The following is a 17,832-nucleotide window of genomic DNA, read 5'->3' on the forward strand; positions in this document are numbered from 1 at the left end:
TGATGAGCAGCCGGTTTATCCATAAAATCTGGCAACACTTTTACAGAATAAATGATGCCAATACGTGTAGATGTAAGATAATCAACTTGCCAATAAGTTGCCTATATATTTTACTATCAGCCATATCAGAACTGCCATCTTCTTTAATCAACTTGTGATTGTAATCAATGGGAGTAGAAATAGATTCGGAACATAAGAAACCATACCCATTCAAGACATCAAGTGTATATTTGAGTTGGCAAACAAAAATTCCAGCACTTGATCTTGAAATATCAAGACTCATAAAATATTTAAGAGTTTTCAAGTCTTTCAATTTGAAATTACATTTTAAATAACTCTTCACTACATCAACTAACTTATGTAAAGAATTGCTATCACAATGTCACCAACATATAGTAATAAGGTCGGGAAATTACCATTTATGTCACATCTCTATTCCAAGGAAGTGACCAACACAAAACATTAATTCGACCCTAAACCTTAAACCTCAAACCCTAAACTCTAAATACAAAACAAAAAAAAACAAAAAATTTAAAATCAAAATCCATTTTTATAAAACATCAAATAAAACTCCGATGATCAACGGATCTTTTACAAAAAATAAATTTTTTGAATACTCTCGAAATGAAGAAAATTTCCCAAAGAATTGGGAAGGTTTAGAAAATTTTTCTAGTATTTAATAATGAATAAAAATAAGAGGACAAGATCATAAATAATACGTAAATATGAAGGGAAACAGAAGTAAGTATCAAATCAAAAATTATTAAAGCCAAAATAGTGTAACTTATGATTAATTGATATCATCATTTGAACGGGGCTGCTAATTCCTTGTAGAGCTTTAATACCATGTGAAAGTTGTCTAACGAAAGCTAAAAAAATGTAAAATGCAAGAGGAGTGCATCGAGTAGAAGTTGGATGGTGTGAAGAAGACAGTACGAGTTCATAATTAAAAGATATTTATACAACTCGTAAAGTCTGACACTTTCAGATATTTGATTAACCTAAACTACTTGAACAAAATGAATAAGGAGAGCAGCACGGCCAAGGCCATTAAGTCTCAAAAGCTTCACTTCTGTCAGTGTATGACCGCTAACTGAGCAAGGCAGGTCACTTGCCTGTTGATGGATTCAAAAGGAACTTCACATTGGCACCAAAAAACTATTTTCCAGATGATTTCAAAATTCAACAGAAACTCCGACCTGAAAACAAGTCACCACCAAGCAAAAAAAGTGCTAGCATCCATCAATGTTAACAAGCAACCAACAAGTACTGGACAGAAAGAGTTTGTTTCCTTTAATGGCAAATCTAAACACCGTGAATATTGTCATTCCTATCATTTTCACAGATCTTCTCTTGGAATACACTGTACCGTTGAGTGATCTTTGTAACCTATCAAGGATATTGCTAGGTGATAAAACTCTAGTCATATATCAATTCCATAAACCTAATCTCATTAAATAAACAAACTCAATATTCTCTTTTGGCATTTGATGGTTGCCGGTCCAGGAAGTCAAGTAGCACAAATGGAAAATGAAGAGAGTGTACACAAGAATTCAAAGAGTATAGAAAACCCACGGGAAAAGTAGATTTGCAGCTTGAAACTGTGTAACATGGAACATTACATGGCTCCTTATTGGAGCAAGAAATGACCAAAACACAACCTTTTCTTCTGGCCTTGAATTACATAAGAAAGGCAAAGTAAACAGGGCAGGAAACTTATACCACAGATATGTCGCTATCTAGAAAGTTTAAACTAATTAGTTCTCTTTCTCTTCATGACCTGCATATGTCATCAAACTGCAACGGTGCAACCTTTGCTTTCAAGCATTGTTCTGACTTCTAAACAGTATAATGCTGCTGGATTGTATCAATGTCCAGCCCCTTCAGCTTCACCACTGACTCAACGTGACCTTTGAGGGTGAGAAGCTCTCGAAGCCTATAAGCAGACAGTGAAAAAATATGTTTGTTGTTAAAACTATAATTATGCCAAAAGATCTAACTTACAAAAAAGAACAGTTTTTGCTATTGCCAGTTGTTTAAAGAAATATTTCATGTGGAAGTTAGTAAGTACTTAAGAAGGATAACTGAATGTGTACCTCGCAACTTCTGCTCGTCTCTTGGCCTGCTCAGCAATCTCAGACAACTCTCTATAGCTGCTCTTGTCATTGAAGAGATTAGTAGCTTCAGGTGGTTGAAGACCATGTAATGTCCTTTGAGCAAGAGCCCATTGAGCTTCCCTCTCTTCCTTGCCATAATCTTTCTTGGTGGTGAACGCAGTCTGTTACCAGGACCAGTTTAGTAAACCAAACAACTGCATGCAAAGTTTTAGTTTTGGAAAAAGTAATCTAATGTAAGATAGGTATACCTTGTTTTCTAGTAAGTTGAGCCAAGCTTTTCCACTTAAGATGTAACGAATGGCAAACTTCATTAGATCCAGTGGAATATAGAAAACAATACTGTAAAGCCATATAACACCAGCCCATCCCCAACCAATTCCTTTAATCTTAGCAAATCCCCAGTTAGCATATACAGCAATCAGGGTAGCAACCTAACAAACACCAGAATTGATTAGCTTATTGCAATATGCATATTTTTAGTGCACTCGAAATTAAATATAAGGAAAAGGCAAACTCCTACCAGCTGTGCAATAATGAAGGCAGTAACCAATAGCAGCCCAGGACGCTCAACATAGGACCAGCTACGTGATCTAGTCACAAAAATCAGAGCCTGGCTCACAATGCTCACTTGTAAATATAGAGCAGCCATCATTTCATGATCACTGCCCCTTAGAGATCTAACACCAAATTTGTCCTGCATTCATAGGTAGAAAATATTAGGGACTAAACAGATATCAAACATGAACTTTCAGTCCTTCACTAAGTATATGCTGTAAATTTTAGCACCACTTACCGGAAAGAATTTAGTATCATGCATAACCCAGAAGAATATAACAGTCATCAATGCCAAATAGCCTCCAAGTACAATTCCGGTGGCGAAAATCTCTTTCAGTTTCCAGCTATCAGGCAAAGGAGATGGCTTTACTCTGTCCTTTGAGATTGTCATAATTGTTCCTGAGTAATATTCAAATTGATTGAAGTAAGTACTCTGCCTCAAGCCACTTAAGTATAACAATAGAACAAGATGAATCATGTTAAAATTATGTAATGATGCACTTTATTAAATCTCACCATCATTTAGAATGGCAATGATCAAAACCATGAATGGAGAAAAATCAAACTTCCAGATGAGAGCAATAAACAAAAACCCAAACTGCAAAATCAGAAATAAAAGGGCACATATATCAATCAAGGTTAAAAAGATATTAATAATTAATTCACATGAAAATCATTTGTCCTATACTTACAACAATACGGATAGTGATGGAGACTGCATAGATCTGTGAAACAAAAAGCAAAAACATAGAAAAAGAAAAAAGAAAAGTCATGCACTGCAAATTTGCTGAAAAATCTTCAGAATATGTTTAAAGAGGAGAGAAAATTACAGTATAGTTCTTCATCCTCTGGAAAATAGCTCTGCTAGTTAACACTGCACTGATAATAACACTCAGTCCAGGTTCTGTGAGAACAATGTCTGAAGCACTTCGTGCGGCATCTGTAGCATCAGCCACAGCGATACCAATATCTGCCTTCTTTAAAGCAGGAGCATCATTAACACCATCTCCAGTCATTCCACAAATGTGCTTCCTCTCCTGCAGCTTCCTCACAATTTCATATTTGTGCTCTGTAAAGTGAATGCAATAACTCGGCGATACGTTATCCCAGACCACAATAATAATTAAAGAAAAAAAAAGAAGAATTTCTTGTTCATGAATAAGCAGGGAGCAAAATCAGTTACCTGGAAACACGCCAGCAAACCCATCTGCCTTCTCAATCAACTCTTCCACAGGAAGGGCAGCTATGCTTGCATCCTTGTCTTGACCTAGCAAGGAAGCAGATGGATACATGTTTGTTCCCATTCCAAGTCTGCGGCCTGTCTCCTTTGCGATTGCAAGTTGATCACCTGGACAGAAACACAAAAGTATAAGCAAGCAATTGCCTCTAAGACTGAAGTACTAGAGATGGAATGTCAACAGATGAACTCAAAGAAGAATTCAATTACCAGTGATCATCTTGACATTCACACCAAGATTAAGAGCTCTTCGAATAGTTTCTGCACTGTCATGTCTAGGAGGATCAAACAGAGGCAACAAACCTACAAATTGCCATGGGGTACCAGCACTTTCTTTTGTTTTCTCCGGCACTTGCTGGAAGACAGCAAATGAGAAAAGGTAAGGGAACTTTTCAATATTGAAATAACAGAAAAGTGATATAAAAAATCATTTTTTCTAGAAAAACCTGTCTGGAAACCGCTAATGACCGAAGCCCACGTTCAGCAAACTTATCAATGATAGAATGAACCTTTTTCTTAAGATCTTCTCTTGCATTGCAAAGTTTCAAGATCTGTCAAAAGATATGAAATAATTAGGACACAGAAAGCCCCATAAGATTTCCCATATTAATGCAATCCTCATACCAGCAGCAAATGGTAATAACAAGGTTACCTGTTCGGGAGCACCCTTGCTTGCTCGGTGCCAGTTGCCATTGGAATCAATGTAAGTCAAAGCAGTTCTCTTGTCCACCGGATTAAAAGGGAAGAAGTGCACCTCTCTAATACCAGCTCTTGCCTGTATGAACAACATATTGAACATAAATACTAATCTAATAGCCGTTTTCCACTTCATTTTAGCCCTTTAATAAGAAGCAGAAGAAGAAGAAGAAGAAGAAGAAGGAAGAAATGGCTATACCTCCTTAGGGTCAGCAAGCATTCCAACAATGGCAGCATCAATGGCATCTTGATTTTCAGTTCTAGAGGCCCGAGCAGCAAGTAAAACAACGTGCTCTTTATCCACATCTTTTACAAACACCTCAACCAAGTTTTTATCAACACTCAGCTTGTTGAGTGTCAATGTTCCGGTCTTATCACTACAAAGGACATCCATACCAGCCATTTCTTCAATGGCGGTCATACGCTTGGTGATGGCACCCTGCTGAGACAGCCTGTGAGATCCAATGGCCATGGTCACAGACAAAACAGTGGGCATAGCAATGGGAATACCACCAATCAAGAGAACTAAGAGATTGTCAATTCCATCCCTGTACTTGCGGTGCTGAATTGGATACATGACTATGATCTCAACCAACATACCGATGGCAATGGAACAAATACAGAAGTTTCCAATTGCTGTGAGCACCTTTTGGAAGTGTCCTACTTGGTTAGTGCTATCCACAAGATGTGCAGCCTTCCCAAAGAAGGTATGAACACCAGTAGCAATAACAACCGCCTCAATTTCACCTTGTTTACAAGTTGAACCAGAGAAGACTTCATCCCCGGGATTCTTGGTTACAGGAAGTGATTCTCCTGTTAGGGCAGATTGATCAACCTTCAACGGATCACCTTCAAGAAGACGGGCATCAGCAGGGATAATATCTCCCAATTTAATGCTAATGATGTCTCCTGGAACCAGAATTGCTGCTTCTTGCTCACTCCACTTGCCATCTCTAAGCACCTATATTTTGCCACCATATAAATTCACGACCAATTTCATTATATTCAAAACTAAAATAAACCTTCAAATTACTAAAATAACTCTTAGCCATCAAACTTACTAACATATGTCTTGGACATAACTAGCCATCAGTTCATCCCATGTGCGCAAGTATATGTAACAGGTTTATGTCATCTAGAATCTTTTTTGGCTAATTCTTACATAAGCACTGGCCTTTTTTCAGTTGTATTTTAGTGATTGGACTCCTCCATAAAACTTGTACTAAGAAATCTTGGTTGTTACCTTGGTTTTTGGAGCAAGACCAGCCATAAGAGCAGCAGCAGCATTGCCAGCATTGTTTTCTTCAATGAAACTGATGGTAGAGTTAATGACCAACAAACAAACAATACCAACAAAGTCTTGCCAGTCTGGGGGCTTCCCACCACCGTTAGCCAAAGCAATGGCCATGATGGCAGCAGATTCCATGACCCATGAGAGGGGATTCCACATGAACCCCAAAAACTTGAGAATTTTGCTTTCCTGTCATTTAAAAAAAATACCATTCCAAATTATAAGCAACCAATAGTAGGTCTTGAAGCAATTTATTGTCAACATATGTATTAATGGGCCACTATATATCGTAAGCATCATAGTAAGACCTTTTTCTCTTCTAGCTTGTTGGGTCCAAAAATCTGCAGCCTGTTGGCTCCCTCGTCCGCAGACAATCCTTCTCTGGTACATTTCAGCTGCTCAAACACTTCCTCGATCGGGATTTTTTCCTGTAAACCAAGTAATTACCATCAAATTGTCAGCAAGTGATTGGCGGGTGCTTGATTCCAATCTTAAAAGACTTCAATCTTTATTCTAAAGAGGGGTCGTCAATAGCCATAAACAAATTCAATTTTCACCTTTGAAAACTTTAATTTCATATCATCCAGAATCTAAGATTACTAATTTGGATGAATTTAACGTAAGACTTTCCATGGCAGTTAAAAATTTTTCCTAGGATTGCGAGTCAAAATCCAAACTTTTTTTTTTTACTTTAATTGAGGTGAGGAGGACCGAGTGGACTCGTGACTCATTGGGGAATGACTCGGGGGCCTAGGGATGCTAGCCCGATGGAAATAAAAGCGTTGACCCAAGCCGTGACAAGATCAAAAAGCGCCTTGTCAGGTGGTGGGTGCACTTTTTCCCCACGTGATTGGTCCGTGCCATCCACTCTGCATTCTAATTGCAGTGTATCAAAAAGATTGCATAAAATTTAAATAAAACAACGTATTAAAAAAATTTTAAAACTGATTGTGAGGTAATTTTGGTTTACAATTACAACTTGGAGAGAAGAACATTTAACAAAATAATAAAGAAATGGGAAGATTTGATGAATCCAAGAGAAAGGGGCAGGTGGAATTGAAAGAAGGAAGAAAAAACAAAGGGCAATTCTATTTCTAAAGAGAGAAAAAGCCAAGACCCCAAAAAGTACCACGGCAAAAGTACCTAAAAACTCCCGAACTGACAAAAACAAGCAGACCACTCGAGCAACAAAACACACATACATAAAATAGATTAAAACGCAGCGTAGCCAACTCTGTCACGTCCCTCTTTTCTTTTTCACATGTTGGCTCCCCCTCTCAGATTTGTTAGTATTTTTTAATGCCTGTCTCACATGGGTGGAAAGGCCACTCCTCTCTGCTTCACTACATGCTTTGCCTCGACTTTCATACTTTCAATCTAACAACGGTTGGTACTCTTGGATTAGTCACCTTGATTAAAGGGTTGAAATTTTGTGAAACAATATGACAATTGGAGGGCGCCTAGAGCCCTTTGACTACTGATATGGAGTTAGAGAGAGAAGGAAGGGGGTAAAAGTTCTTTCTTTCAATATCAGAATGGCAAAGTCAAAAACTTTTCTTGGGAAATGACTAGGAAATTCCCTTACTCTCCCATTCGTAACTGATCTAAGCTACAGTGAAAGGAAAGTGTGGGGGGAAGCACAAAGAAACCAAAAAAAGAGATGAAAAGAAACAGAGAACAACACTACATGGACTCAAAAAGCAGGCCCCCTATAGATCTCATTTTACAGATAACAAATCAAAAGACGAGAGATTTTGAAAACTGAGAGGAACCCAAAATATGTTTGTCAGGAAGAAACAAACATGCAAGTAAAGAAATGAAAGGGGAGGAATAGAAATAGATGAATACCAGATCAACTGTCTCGTTCTTGATCTCATCAAGGCTGATACCTTTGTCACCACCCATGTTTTGTTTTTGCACAGCCACCAGCAAGAGAGGGTACTCAAAAGCAAAGTAAAAACAAGACCAAAATCTCCTACAATTATGAAATCAATGAAGGGAGAGATGAGTGAGATTTTCAATATCCCAATAAACAGAAGAAAAAAGAAAACGAAATGGGTTGGGTTGGGGATGCTAACAGAGAGAAATTTTTGAGGCTTTTCCCTGGCTTTTTTTCCTCTGCAGGAAGGCTGGAAGCCTCGCTTTTTATATAGCTCTCAAACTGGGGACGAAGAGCCTCATAAAACATAACATAAGGCCCTCCCCCACGCCGCTTAACCCCTCCCCGTCTCCTTCCTTCTGTGGGACCCCTGACCCCTGGCCTTTGCTTTCACTATTTCGCTTCATCTGTCTCTCTTCTTACCGCTGAGTTGGCGGTTCAACAATACATCATCATCATCATCATTCGTAGAATCATGCCTCCGCCTGACATTTATTTATGTTATACCCATTCCACTACAGGCATCGTGCAACTAATTTACCTGGATTATACCTTTCAAAACCTTGCGTAAAATAATTTCCAAACCAAACATATAATATGTGTGATTATAGTTATATTATAAAAATTTCATCTGAGACAATATTTATGGTAAAAACTTTATTATCAGCCATTCAAACTATGACATGTTATTAAATTTTACTTGTTGATAAAAATAACTTAATTACGTGTCATAATATAATTGGTTAAGCTTACTACTAATGTGTTAAAGAAGGATTTAGTGAAACTAATGGTGTGAGCACTTAGAAATGGTCCCCTATGATAATTAATTGCTACTTTATGGTTATTTATATTTTTTGTGTTTAGTCTGACTCCAAAGATTCATCAATTTTTAACATCTCTCACTACTAGTGATATTTTAATTTAAATATTTTTAACTTTTTATTAGGTATCTCCCTTGTCACTAGCAAAGAAATTAAAGACATGAGCTTTTTCTTTCCCTCAATGAATATACCAGGATATAATTTAATTCTAATATTAGAAATAGCAAGATTTATAACTAGAAGGAATTTATGGGTCACAAAGAAATTCACTAACATCTTTGTTTATATAATTAAATGTTTATTACGAGTATAGTTTACCATATGAGTATATATTACATGATTTTATAAAAAAAAAAAAAAGAAAACAAATTGAAAGCTATCTTTTCCATGCGTTTGACAATTTGTCCTATTGAATTGGCTGTACCTACCATTTTGTTCTTTCTCTCTTGATCTTTTGATGCTACATATGTAGATCTCTCCCTATAATTAAAAACCATTATAATGCAGTGTGTAAACACTAAAAATTGATACAAGTTTCATATTGTACTTGCCAATTTAGATTGAACCTAGAGATTTTATAATTAATATATTCTCCATTCATTGTATCTTTCATCAAAAGTCTGACCTGTAGAATTTTTCTTTTAAGGAAATTGATTTGTGGAATTAGGTACATATGACTGAATACTAAACATTAACTTTATACTATAATCACAAGTTTTGATCAAGTACTTACCCAAATTAATATTTATTAATTAATATATGTGTGTATGTACGCATGTATATTCAGTTATCATAGTCAAAATTTATATTTATAATGATGTAATGAGTATTATGTATGTATAATGCTGATATTAATGATTACTATTAATTCCCATTTATAGTGTTTATGTGTGTATATATATGTATATATTTAATGTTATGCATGTAGTTATGTAATGTGTGGAGACATGCCATGGCGTGCTGAAGTAAAAGAGACCGGTAGGCGGTGGCACATGGAAAAGATATAACTACAGAATTTATAAAGAAAAAGGAAACAGGAAATAAATAAAAGATAATGTTTTATTTATATCGGAGAGATTGACTTTTTTTTTGGGTGGGGTCCCCTAATAATAGATAGCCAGTCTCATACCCCCAAACGAAACACTTCTTTTCTTTTCGAAAAAATAAACAAATAAAAAGGATTATCAAAAACAAAAAATGATATATATATATATATATGCACAAAGGTTTTTTCTCCATTACATGCAAAGATTTTTAGTAATTTGAAAAAAGATAATTCTTTGGGGTGATCTTTTAATTTCATCATTTTCATAATTTATATTCAAAATTTACCTTAAACATTATTTATTTTTAATAAATAAATAAATATATATATATATATATATATATATATCAGTTCGGTCGGTCAATGCGAAAGAACGATTCGATTCCCTTAAAAGTTAATTCAACTCTTAGGATACTTTTTAATAAAATGTATGTAGTATAGTTATGGACTTATAGTAGGAATTAGAAAAGCATATATTCTTCTGTTTTAAAATTTTTCGTAGCTCTAATTTGACACCTTGTATTAGTGGTCCCTACCTCCACTTCTTTATTGATCGAATCAGCATCGAATTGCTCGAGATTTTAACTTTAATTTTCTTTTTTTTAAAATTAAAAAAAAAAGAAAGAAAAAGCAAAATCCTTTTACGCCCACTGGCTTTTCTTGTTTTCCTTTATCATCTTATCCTTCTATCAATTTCTGATCCATCATGCAAGTTGATATTGAAGAATTTAAAGAGGATAAGAAATTGAATCCTTTTTGGAAGCCATAGTAACTTTGGCGATATCCCAATTACAGTTCAAAAGCCATTTGGATTATTTTCATTTAACTCTTTTTATATATTTAGAAGGCTCTATATTTGATTATTGAAAATATTGGGAGAAAGACTTTTTTTTTAAAAAAAAATATTGAAACAGTTTATCTTATTTCATTTAATTTTAAACTTTACATTTTTATGAGATTATATATAGAAATTAAAATCATAATCAAACAATTCTCCATATATATCATATAGTACATCCATTGAATTAAAATAAAATAAACGAACAAATAAAAAAAAAACCAAACAAAAGCAAGATAGGGTGGAACTAAACTCTCATACGATGGACCTTCAATCTAGACATAAGCATTCAAGACCTCTTCATTACCATTGAAATAAGGCATCAGCAGCTAAATTTCACAAAATTGAACATGGCATAAATATTGTTGGAAAAAAAATGATAAATTTTATTAGATTTTTTTTTATATACATAGGAGGAAGTGTATAAGGGGATGACATAAAACTGATTTCTTGTATATAAATAATTTAAATTTAAAGTTTAGAAAAGCTTAACAAAATTTCTCGTATCTTGTATATATACCCTTTACATTCAATACAAATCAACCAAATTCGTATCATATTGTTCTATTTTTATTTTTATAAAGGAAGGGATCATTTTAATTTTGATGTCAAAGTTTTTTTAAAATATGAAAGATTAATTTCAAATATAAAAACTTTAAAATATTAGATATTAAAAAAATGTACTTTTGGAATGTTGTAATAGTAAACTTGAGTTCAATCAAACTTTATGCATGCCTGTTTCAAACTTAAAATTGACTTAACAAAGTAATCAAGCTTCTTTAAATATATAAGTTCATATGTTTTAAATATTTTTAAATTTATATCAATTGCTTCTTAAATACTTAACTCTTAAAATAAAAAAATTGACACTAAAGTTATCTAGATTTCAGATATATGATTTGGTACAAAAAGTTATGATATAATGTTTGAAAAAATTTATAAATTATTTAAGAAAATTTAAGTAATTTTTTTTCATTTCATTTAATTAAGTTCATATACTTTTATTTTAAGTCAAATAAATTTTTATAATTAAAAGTTAACTACTTGTTTTAGTTAAAATTTTGCTTGTCATTTTTTATGCTCACATGGAGTTAATATGACGTTGACATGTAAGATGAAAAATGTCATATGTTCATATCAACACGCTATATTATCATCAATTATTACATGTAAACACGTCACATAATATAAAATGATAAGTGATATTCTTACTAACAAGTGTTAATCAAGTGTTAGTTTTAAAAGTTTAGTAAATTTAAAATAAAAGCATAAAGAGTTAATTGAATGTAATAAAAGAATAAGGGTTTATTTGATTTTTTAAAAAATAATTTAAGAGCATTTTTGAGTATTATGCCGAAACATATATAATTCCTTACCTCCTAGGGGTAGAATAAAAATAAAATGAAGCTCTTTAATAAACAATAATAAATTTAAATGAAAGAATAATGTAATTATGTAAAAAAAATTAGTTTTTTAGTTTTTATAGATATACGAGGCTTAGTAAAATTAGTCTAATTAACATTTTTTTTTAAATAATAAAGAATAGAAGTTACACAACTTTTTGAAAGGATACGCTTTGAAAATGAAAAGGCGAGCATAATTGGTTTTTTTTTTCAAAAAAAAAGAAGAAGAAAACTTATGGAACAACTGGTTTGTGTACTATACACACATATATATTGACTTAAAAGTTTTATTTAAATTATTTTAAGTAGAATCTGGCATCATGAGTATACAGGTTTTTACTAGAAAATCCCCAAAAAAAAAATTGTTCAAGTAAACATAAACAGCCTATTGGATGATGCTGAGGAAAGGGAAGAAGCATAGCTTAATGCAATTAATTTCCATGTACGTACTTTTCTTTTCGATTTGATTTGATTTCTTATAGCTATTATTGTGGTTTACTAAAGCAATAGCACTATAATTAAATTCCAATTATCATATCCATTGTTTCTATTCTAATTAGACTTGAATGGCACTTTTTAACAAAAAAAAATTGTAAATTATCCACTCGAATAAACATTAACACTCGATTTAGGGACATCATTTAGCACTGTAATCATCCAAAAGGGAGAAAGAGCAAAGTAATTACGACCCAAAGAGAAAAAAATGACATCTTGGTTGGAAATTAATTAAATTCAACAAAACAAAACTCCTTTCACAACTAATGGGGGAAAATACCCCTTGCTTTCAAGCTCGTGCCATTAGTTTGCTGGAATGTGACCATACGAACAAGTTGTCAATTCCCGAAATCTTTCCAAAGAAATGTCACTTGAAGATATTTTAACTTCGACTTTGGAACCTTCCCCCAGATAAGGATGCTCTTTATTAGTAAAATAATAAACTATTACATATCATGTGTCATTTAACTCTTTAGAACAATGAAGGGGATCATCTGCCTCATGAATGGTAGCATCAAGTGTCCCTTGTAACCTAATCTTCCATAAATTTGTCCTTTCAATTTAATAAGAGTCTATTCTTTTTGACCCAAACTCTTTCTGATTGTTAAGTCTTTTCCTAAACCTGTAGGGCTATAAGCATGCCTGATGCCTATACAAGCAGCTGTAGGAAGGCATACCCAGACATTGTCAATGCTCTCAACTGTACCTTCTATTAAATTGTCTTTTGATAACCCAAATAAACAGCTATATTGAGAATTATATCTCTTGACTTAGGACTCATCAGAAATAGATTATATAAAGTTTACTGTATTTAACTGAAAAGGGAAAATGCTACCCAAGTTGCTTAGTTCAACCATTACCTTTTTGTTTTTTTTTAATCTATAAATGACGCAATGTTAATGGTTTGGAGGCTGAAATAATTGAGCTTCTAAAAATTAAAAAAATAATATAAATAATTAAAAATTTATTATGTTATAATAAATCACTAACCTCGGCATTGGCTATTCCATTGTAGGAGGAATCAACCTAAAAAAGGACAGGTTTTTTAATTATTATATACGTTTTTGAAGTGAACACTTATATATAAATTCCTAAATATATGGGCCAAAGAAAAAAGTAGATACCGAACATTTTACGTGGTAAAGTATAAGCACATCAATCATGGAAGACGAACTATGTATTCCGGACACTTTTGTTTCTTTTGTAATTATTTTAAGTTCTTGTTTAAACTATGATTGTGTGATCCACATGCAGCAAATTAATACACAGAGACCTATCAGCAATAAGAAATAAGGAAATATATAGCATTTTGCCCTTTTTAAAAGGTTCAAGTCCACTGTGAGCTGCACAATATATAAAACCTGAAAAAATGGTGCAGCTGCAATGAAATCCCCCCATTCCCCCATCCACTGGTTGGTTCACTCCCCTAGTAAAAACTCCCTTGAATATTAAGCAATTTCTTTCTTTCTTTCTTTCTTTCTTTGTCCACCTACTGCTCCAGGTTTTATGTTCAATTGCCTAGCAACAAAATTGGAAATAATGTTGTTGATTTCCTCTCAATTATCTTCCCTTGACCTTGCGTGGCTTGTGAGCTTGCAATCGCACTTGCTGTTGGCTAATTGGTGTTGAGAATAACAAATATATATATCTTTAAAAGTCAAAAAAATGATGTTTCATTTGAATTACAAGAATTATGAACCCCAACTTGGGATTTATAATATATAAAGGGCAGGAGAAGATGTAGTCACCAGGCAATAACGTAACCAAATTTATTAGGCATTTGACTTCATTGCCTGTTTTAAGAGGCGTTATTAAGCATTAATCTATAGAAATTCCGCTGCCTCCAGGGGAAAGTCTTCTTCTGTAGCTACTTGGAGCTATTGCATACATCATATGATTGAGGACTATATTAATCCTATAGTTAATTTATCATAAAATATGAGTTTTTTTTTTTTTGCAGCTCTAAGTTGGAGATAGAAAGCAAATTTCACTTTAGACACTTCTTCTTTGAGGGATTATAATAGTCAAAAAGGTCAGAAAAAAAGGATCCACACACCGCTGTTATTAGGCTATTACATTACAATATGTTATTTATACAAAATTATCCAAAAAAATTGTTATTATTTTACATATTGGTTAATTATTCTCATCAAAATCATGCAGTATGACATTATAGTGATACGTGAGATTTCAATGTTATCACATTTGTCTGTTGATCCACAAAGTTTAATGCAATGTGTTAGTAATTAGTCAAATATGTTTGTGAAATTAAATACTTCATTATCTATGTATAAGATAATTTTTCTACAAAGAAAACGTGGACTTGTGTCTATATTTTGGCCCTAGTCTTGGGATGAAAACTTATGTGTTGGGATCTTAGATGAAATAATATTGCATGCCAACATGTCCTACTCCTAGCCAAAAGAGATAGTAGCACAGGTTTTGGTCAAAAAACAGATTGTTTAAAGACATTTTAACAATCCATGTGGGTGACCTGGAGTGCAATTTTGGGTCAAGCTGGTAATTTAAAGCATAATCCTTATATATTAATTACAAAGACAGAGGTATTTGACATGAACATTCTGACATTAACATTCTGATACTTCCAATGTTAGTTTATATATAATGAAGTAACCGTGTTAGTTTTTCCCTTTTCTCCCTTTCTTTAGAGTAAGAAAGAGGGAAGTTAAAAGAATTCAGACCTTAGAACTTTATCCTAATCCAATAAAAGGTGAAGTCGATTACGTTTTGAATAAATAATTTCAAGTCTCCAAAACAATATTTAAATGTACTTTACTCATTCACAAATTAAGAAAGCTTAATTATTATATTATGAGTTCACATTTATAAATTCAAAACTAGTCTCACCTGTTACCAATATGAGATCCGTTACAACATAACTTGATAAAAAAAAAATGAAAAGTATAAAAGTTATATCTTCAAGAGTGTGGCAGGGGTACCCTTTGCTACCCATGTAAACATTATTTCCCTATTATTTCCCTTAAAAGTTTAAATCTATTTTCCTTATTATTTTCCCTTAAAAAAAAACATGAAAACCATTTTTAGTCCTTTGAACATGTAAAAATGAAGGGTACGTATACCCTCTCCCCTTGACATTGGTTAAATGAAAACAAAAGGATTAACCAAAAAGAGATTAATCAGACAATGATGGGTTTGGTTTGAAATCCTATTGCCGGTCGAATATATATCCTAATACCGTACATGTTGTGTTAATCTGAAAAGATTGAAAAATTTATCTATTTTTAAAATAAAAAATATCAGAAAAAACCAATATTGTATATCTGAATGGATTAAAGTTTTGTTATCAAGTACTGAATTACTACTGATTGGGTAGTCCAAAGACAATAGAAATGGTGTAGTTAAATCAGGAGCAAGCAGCACATGCCCTGCCCTCACTCCAAAAGTTGGTTAATTGTTCCCTTCAGTTGGCCTTTTTTTATCTTACTCATTTTTTGTTTTGTCTATTAAAATATAGTATGAAAAAACCCCCTTGGAATTTATTACTCCTCAGGGAATGCAACTCTCTCCTCGAGAAGTTCCTATTAATTATTCTTAATAAATTAAAGCAGAATTTTTTTTTATTTTTTTGGCCAAAAGCATATATATATATATATATTAATAATACTAAAGTCAGTGAAAACAAATATAGAGAGGATAAAATTTCAATGCACATCTAAATCTAATAGTAATAAATTAGATTATATATTATAATAAAGTGATAAATGAACATCTTCTTAGAGATAGATTTAAGTTATCATCAAAAAATATTTTACCTAAAGTTTCATTTTCAGAAGGATTACATTGTTAATTTTAATCAATAAAATGACTAAAACACTCTCACATTCAAAAAATTATTTTTTTAAAGTAATCTTGTTCAATTGTATTTTGCACGTGAATCATGTTGCACAATTATATATAAGATAAAAGGTTTCTTTTACTGATAAAATTTAAAATTTATATATTTCACATATACTGATTTTTTGACATGTTCATATGTGATTATTGTTTTTTTTTTAAATTTGAATGTGGAAAATGTGAAATTGAATATAAAATGATGCAAAATTTTGTAAAGAAACATTAATTAAAATGATGCTTACTTGCAAGTTCATGTCTGTTGAGATATTCCAAATAGCAGCGATTAATAAAAAGTAAGGGCAGATGCAATGAGAATGGGGAAAAAGTAGAATAAAAAACCCCGTGTTATTCGGGCATGTGCCAATGAGCAGTGTGGCGGTTAACTCTTCCTTCCAAGTGGTGCGCCAACAATCTCGGGGACCCTTACGGAAAGCGTTGGCTGTACTCAGCTCTGTGCCTCACGCTTACCGGACATACTATAGTCCAACCACATGCCAACGCGTGTTATAACTATCATTCATTTGCCAATACTACTCATTCTTTCCGTTTTAATTTAAAAAACAATTTTAAATTTACTCTTTTCTTTCTTTACTAAATACTTAAATAAACTCTTGAATTATATCAAGAAAATCAACTTAACCCTTATCTTCTTATTACGTTCAAATAAGTTTTTAAACTTTTATTTTGGATCAAATAAATCTCTCTCACTAACAATTGACTAACTTTCGTTAATCAGTGATACAGTTAGTAATTTTTATGTCACATCATTTACTACGTGACATGTTAAGATGTCATCTTGATGATCGGTTACGTAGCAGACGACGTGATATAAAAAATTGATGATTTAGAATTTAGTTTTTTTCTTTTAAAATGTTTAAAAATTATTAATTAAGCGTTTGAAATAAAAAATTATAAAAAAACTAATTATTTCAAACTAATTACCATCCATCCTTCCTAACAAAAAAAAATTAATTCAACCTTTTTAATTTGATTAAGGTCATCGCTGCTTGACTGAAATTTATGTAGAGAAATCCGAAAATACCTAGAAGTAGAAAAAGTTAACGTAGGATAAACAATATTTATAATACTAAAATTGGTAAAGATACGTAATGTTGATCTATAAAAGAAAGTATCCTTAAAATTTGTAAAGAAATTTGATATCCTTTTCTTCCCTAAAATCTGTAAGAGAAAAAATATGATTTATAAACAATAATAAATTTTCTTTCCACATCTTTCATAGATTTTGAAAATTCAAGATTATCCAAAAAATGATTTTTAGAAGAGGAATAGAAATTGCAAACAATGAGAGGACATTTTAGCTATGAGGTACGTTGGGTTTAGGGAATATTAAAGAAAATGAAAGGTTTTTTGGAAGGATGACTTCAATTAGAAGGATGATAATTAGTTCAGAAATAGTGGTAATAAATTTAAAGCAATTAGTTTTTTTTTTAATTTTTTGTTTCAAATCCCTAACTAATAATTTTTAAATATTTGGATGAATAAAAAAGAAAAAATTTTAATTCTTAATTAACAATTTTTGATGCCACATCATTTATCACGTAATATTAACATCATTAAG

General features: G+C 32.5%; 1 protein-coding gene across 1 annotated transcript; it reads right to left on the reverse strand.

The window, feature by feature from the left end:
• Window positions 1-1,453: 1,453 nt before the first annotated feature.
• On the reverse strand, window positions 1,454-8,056 carry LOC110410479 (plasma membrane ATPase 4). Its single transcript, XM_021420195.2, has 16 exons — window positions 7,745-8,056; window positions 6,205-6,324; window positions 5,849-6,085; window positions 4,805-5,566; window positions 4,562-4,684; window positions 4,356-4,460; window positions 4,120-4,264; window positions 3,856-4,020; window positions 3,503-3,741; window positions 3,365-3,397; window positions 3,189-3,270; window positions 2,911-3,071; window positions 2,638-2,811; window positions 2,366-2,548; window positions 2,097-2,278; window positions 1,454-1,936 (listed from the first exon to the last, which is right to left on the reverse strand). Exons 1-16 carry the CDS (start codon window positions 7,799-7,801, stop codon window positions 1,840-1,842), a joined length of 2,865 nt encoding a protein of 954 aa, XP_021275870.1. The 5' UTR covers window positions 7,802-8,056; the 3' UTR covers window positions 1,454-1,839.
• Between the last annotated feature and the right edge of the window lie 9,776 nt (window positions 8,057-17,832).

This window comes from Theobroma umbraticum, unplaced genomic scaffold (genome assembly GCF_002168275.2).
Source record: "Theobroma umbraticum cultivar Fairchild unplaced genomic scaffold, ASM216827v3 scaffold_56.0, whole genome shotgun sequence".
Taxonomy (NCBI): domain Eukaryota; kingdom Viridiplantae; phylum Streptophyta; class Magnoliopsida; order Malvales; family Malvaceae; genus Theobroma; species Theobroma umbraticum.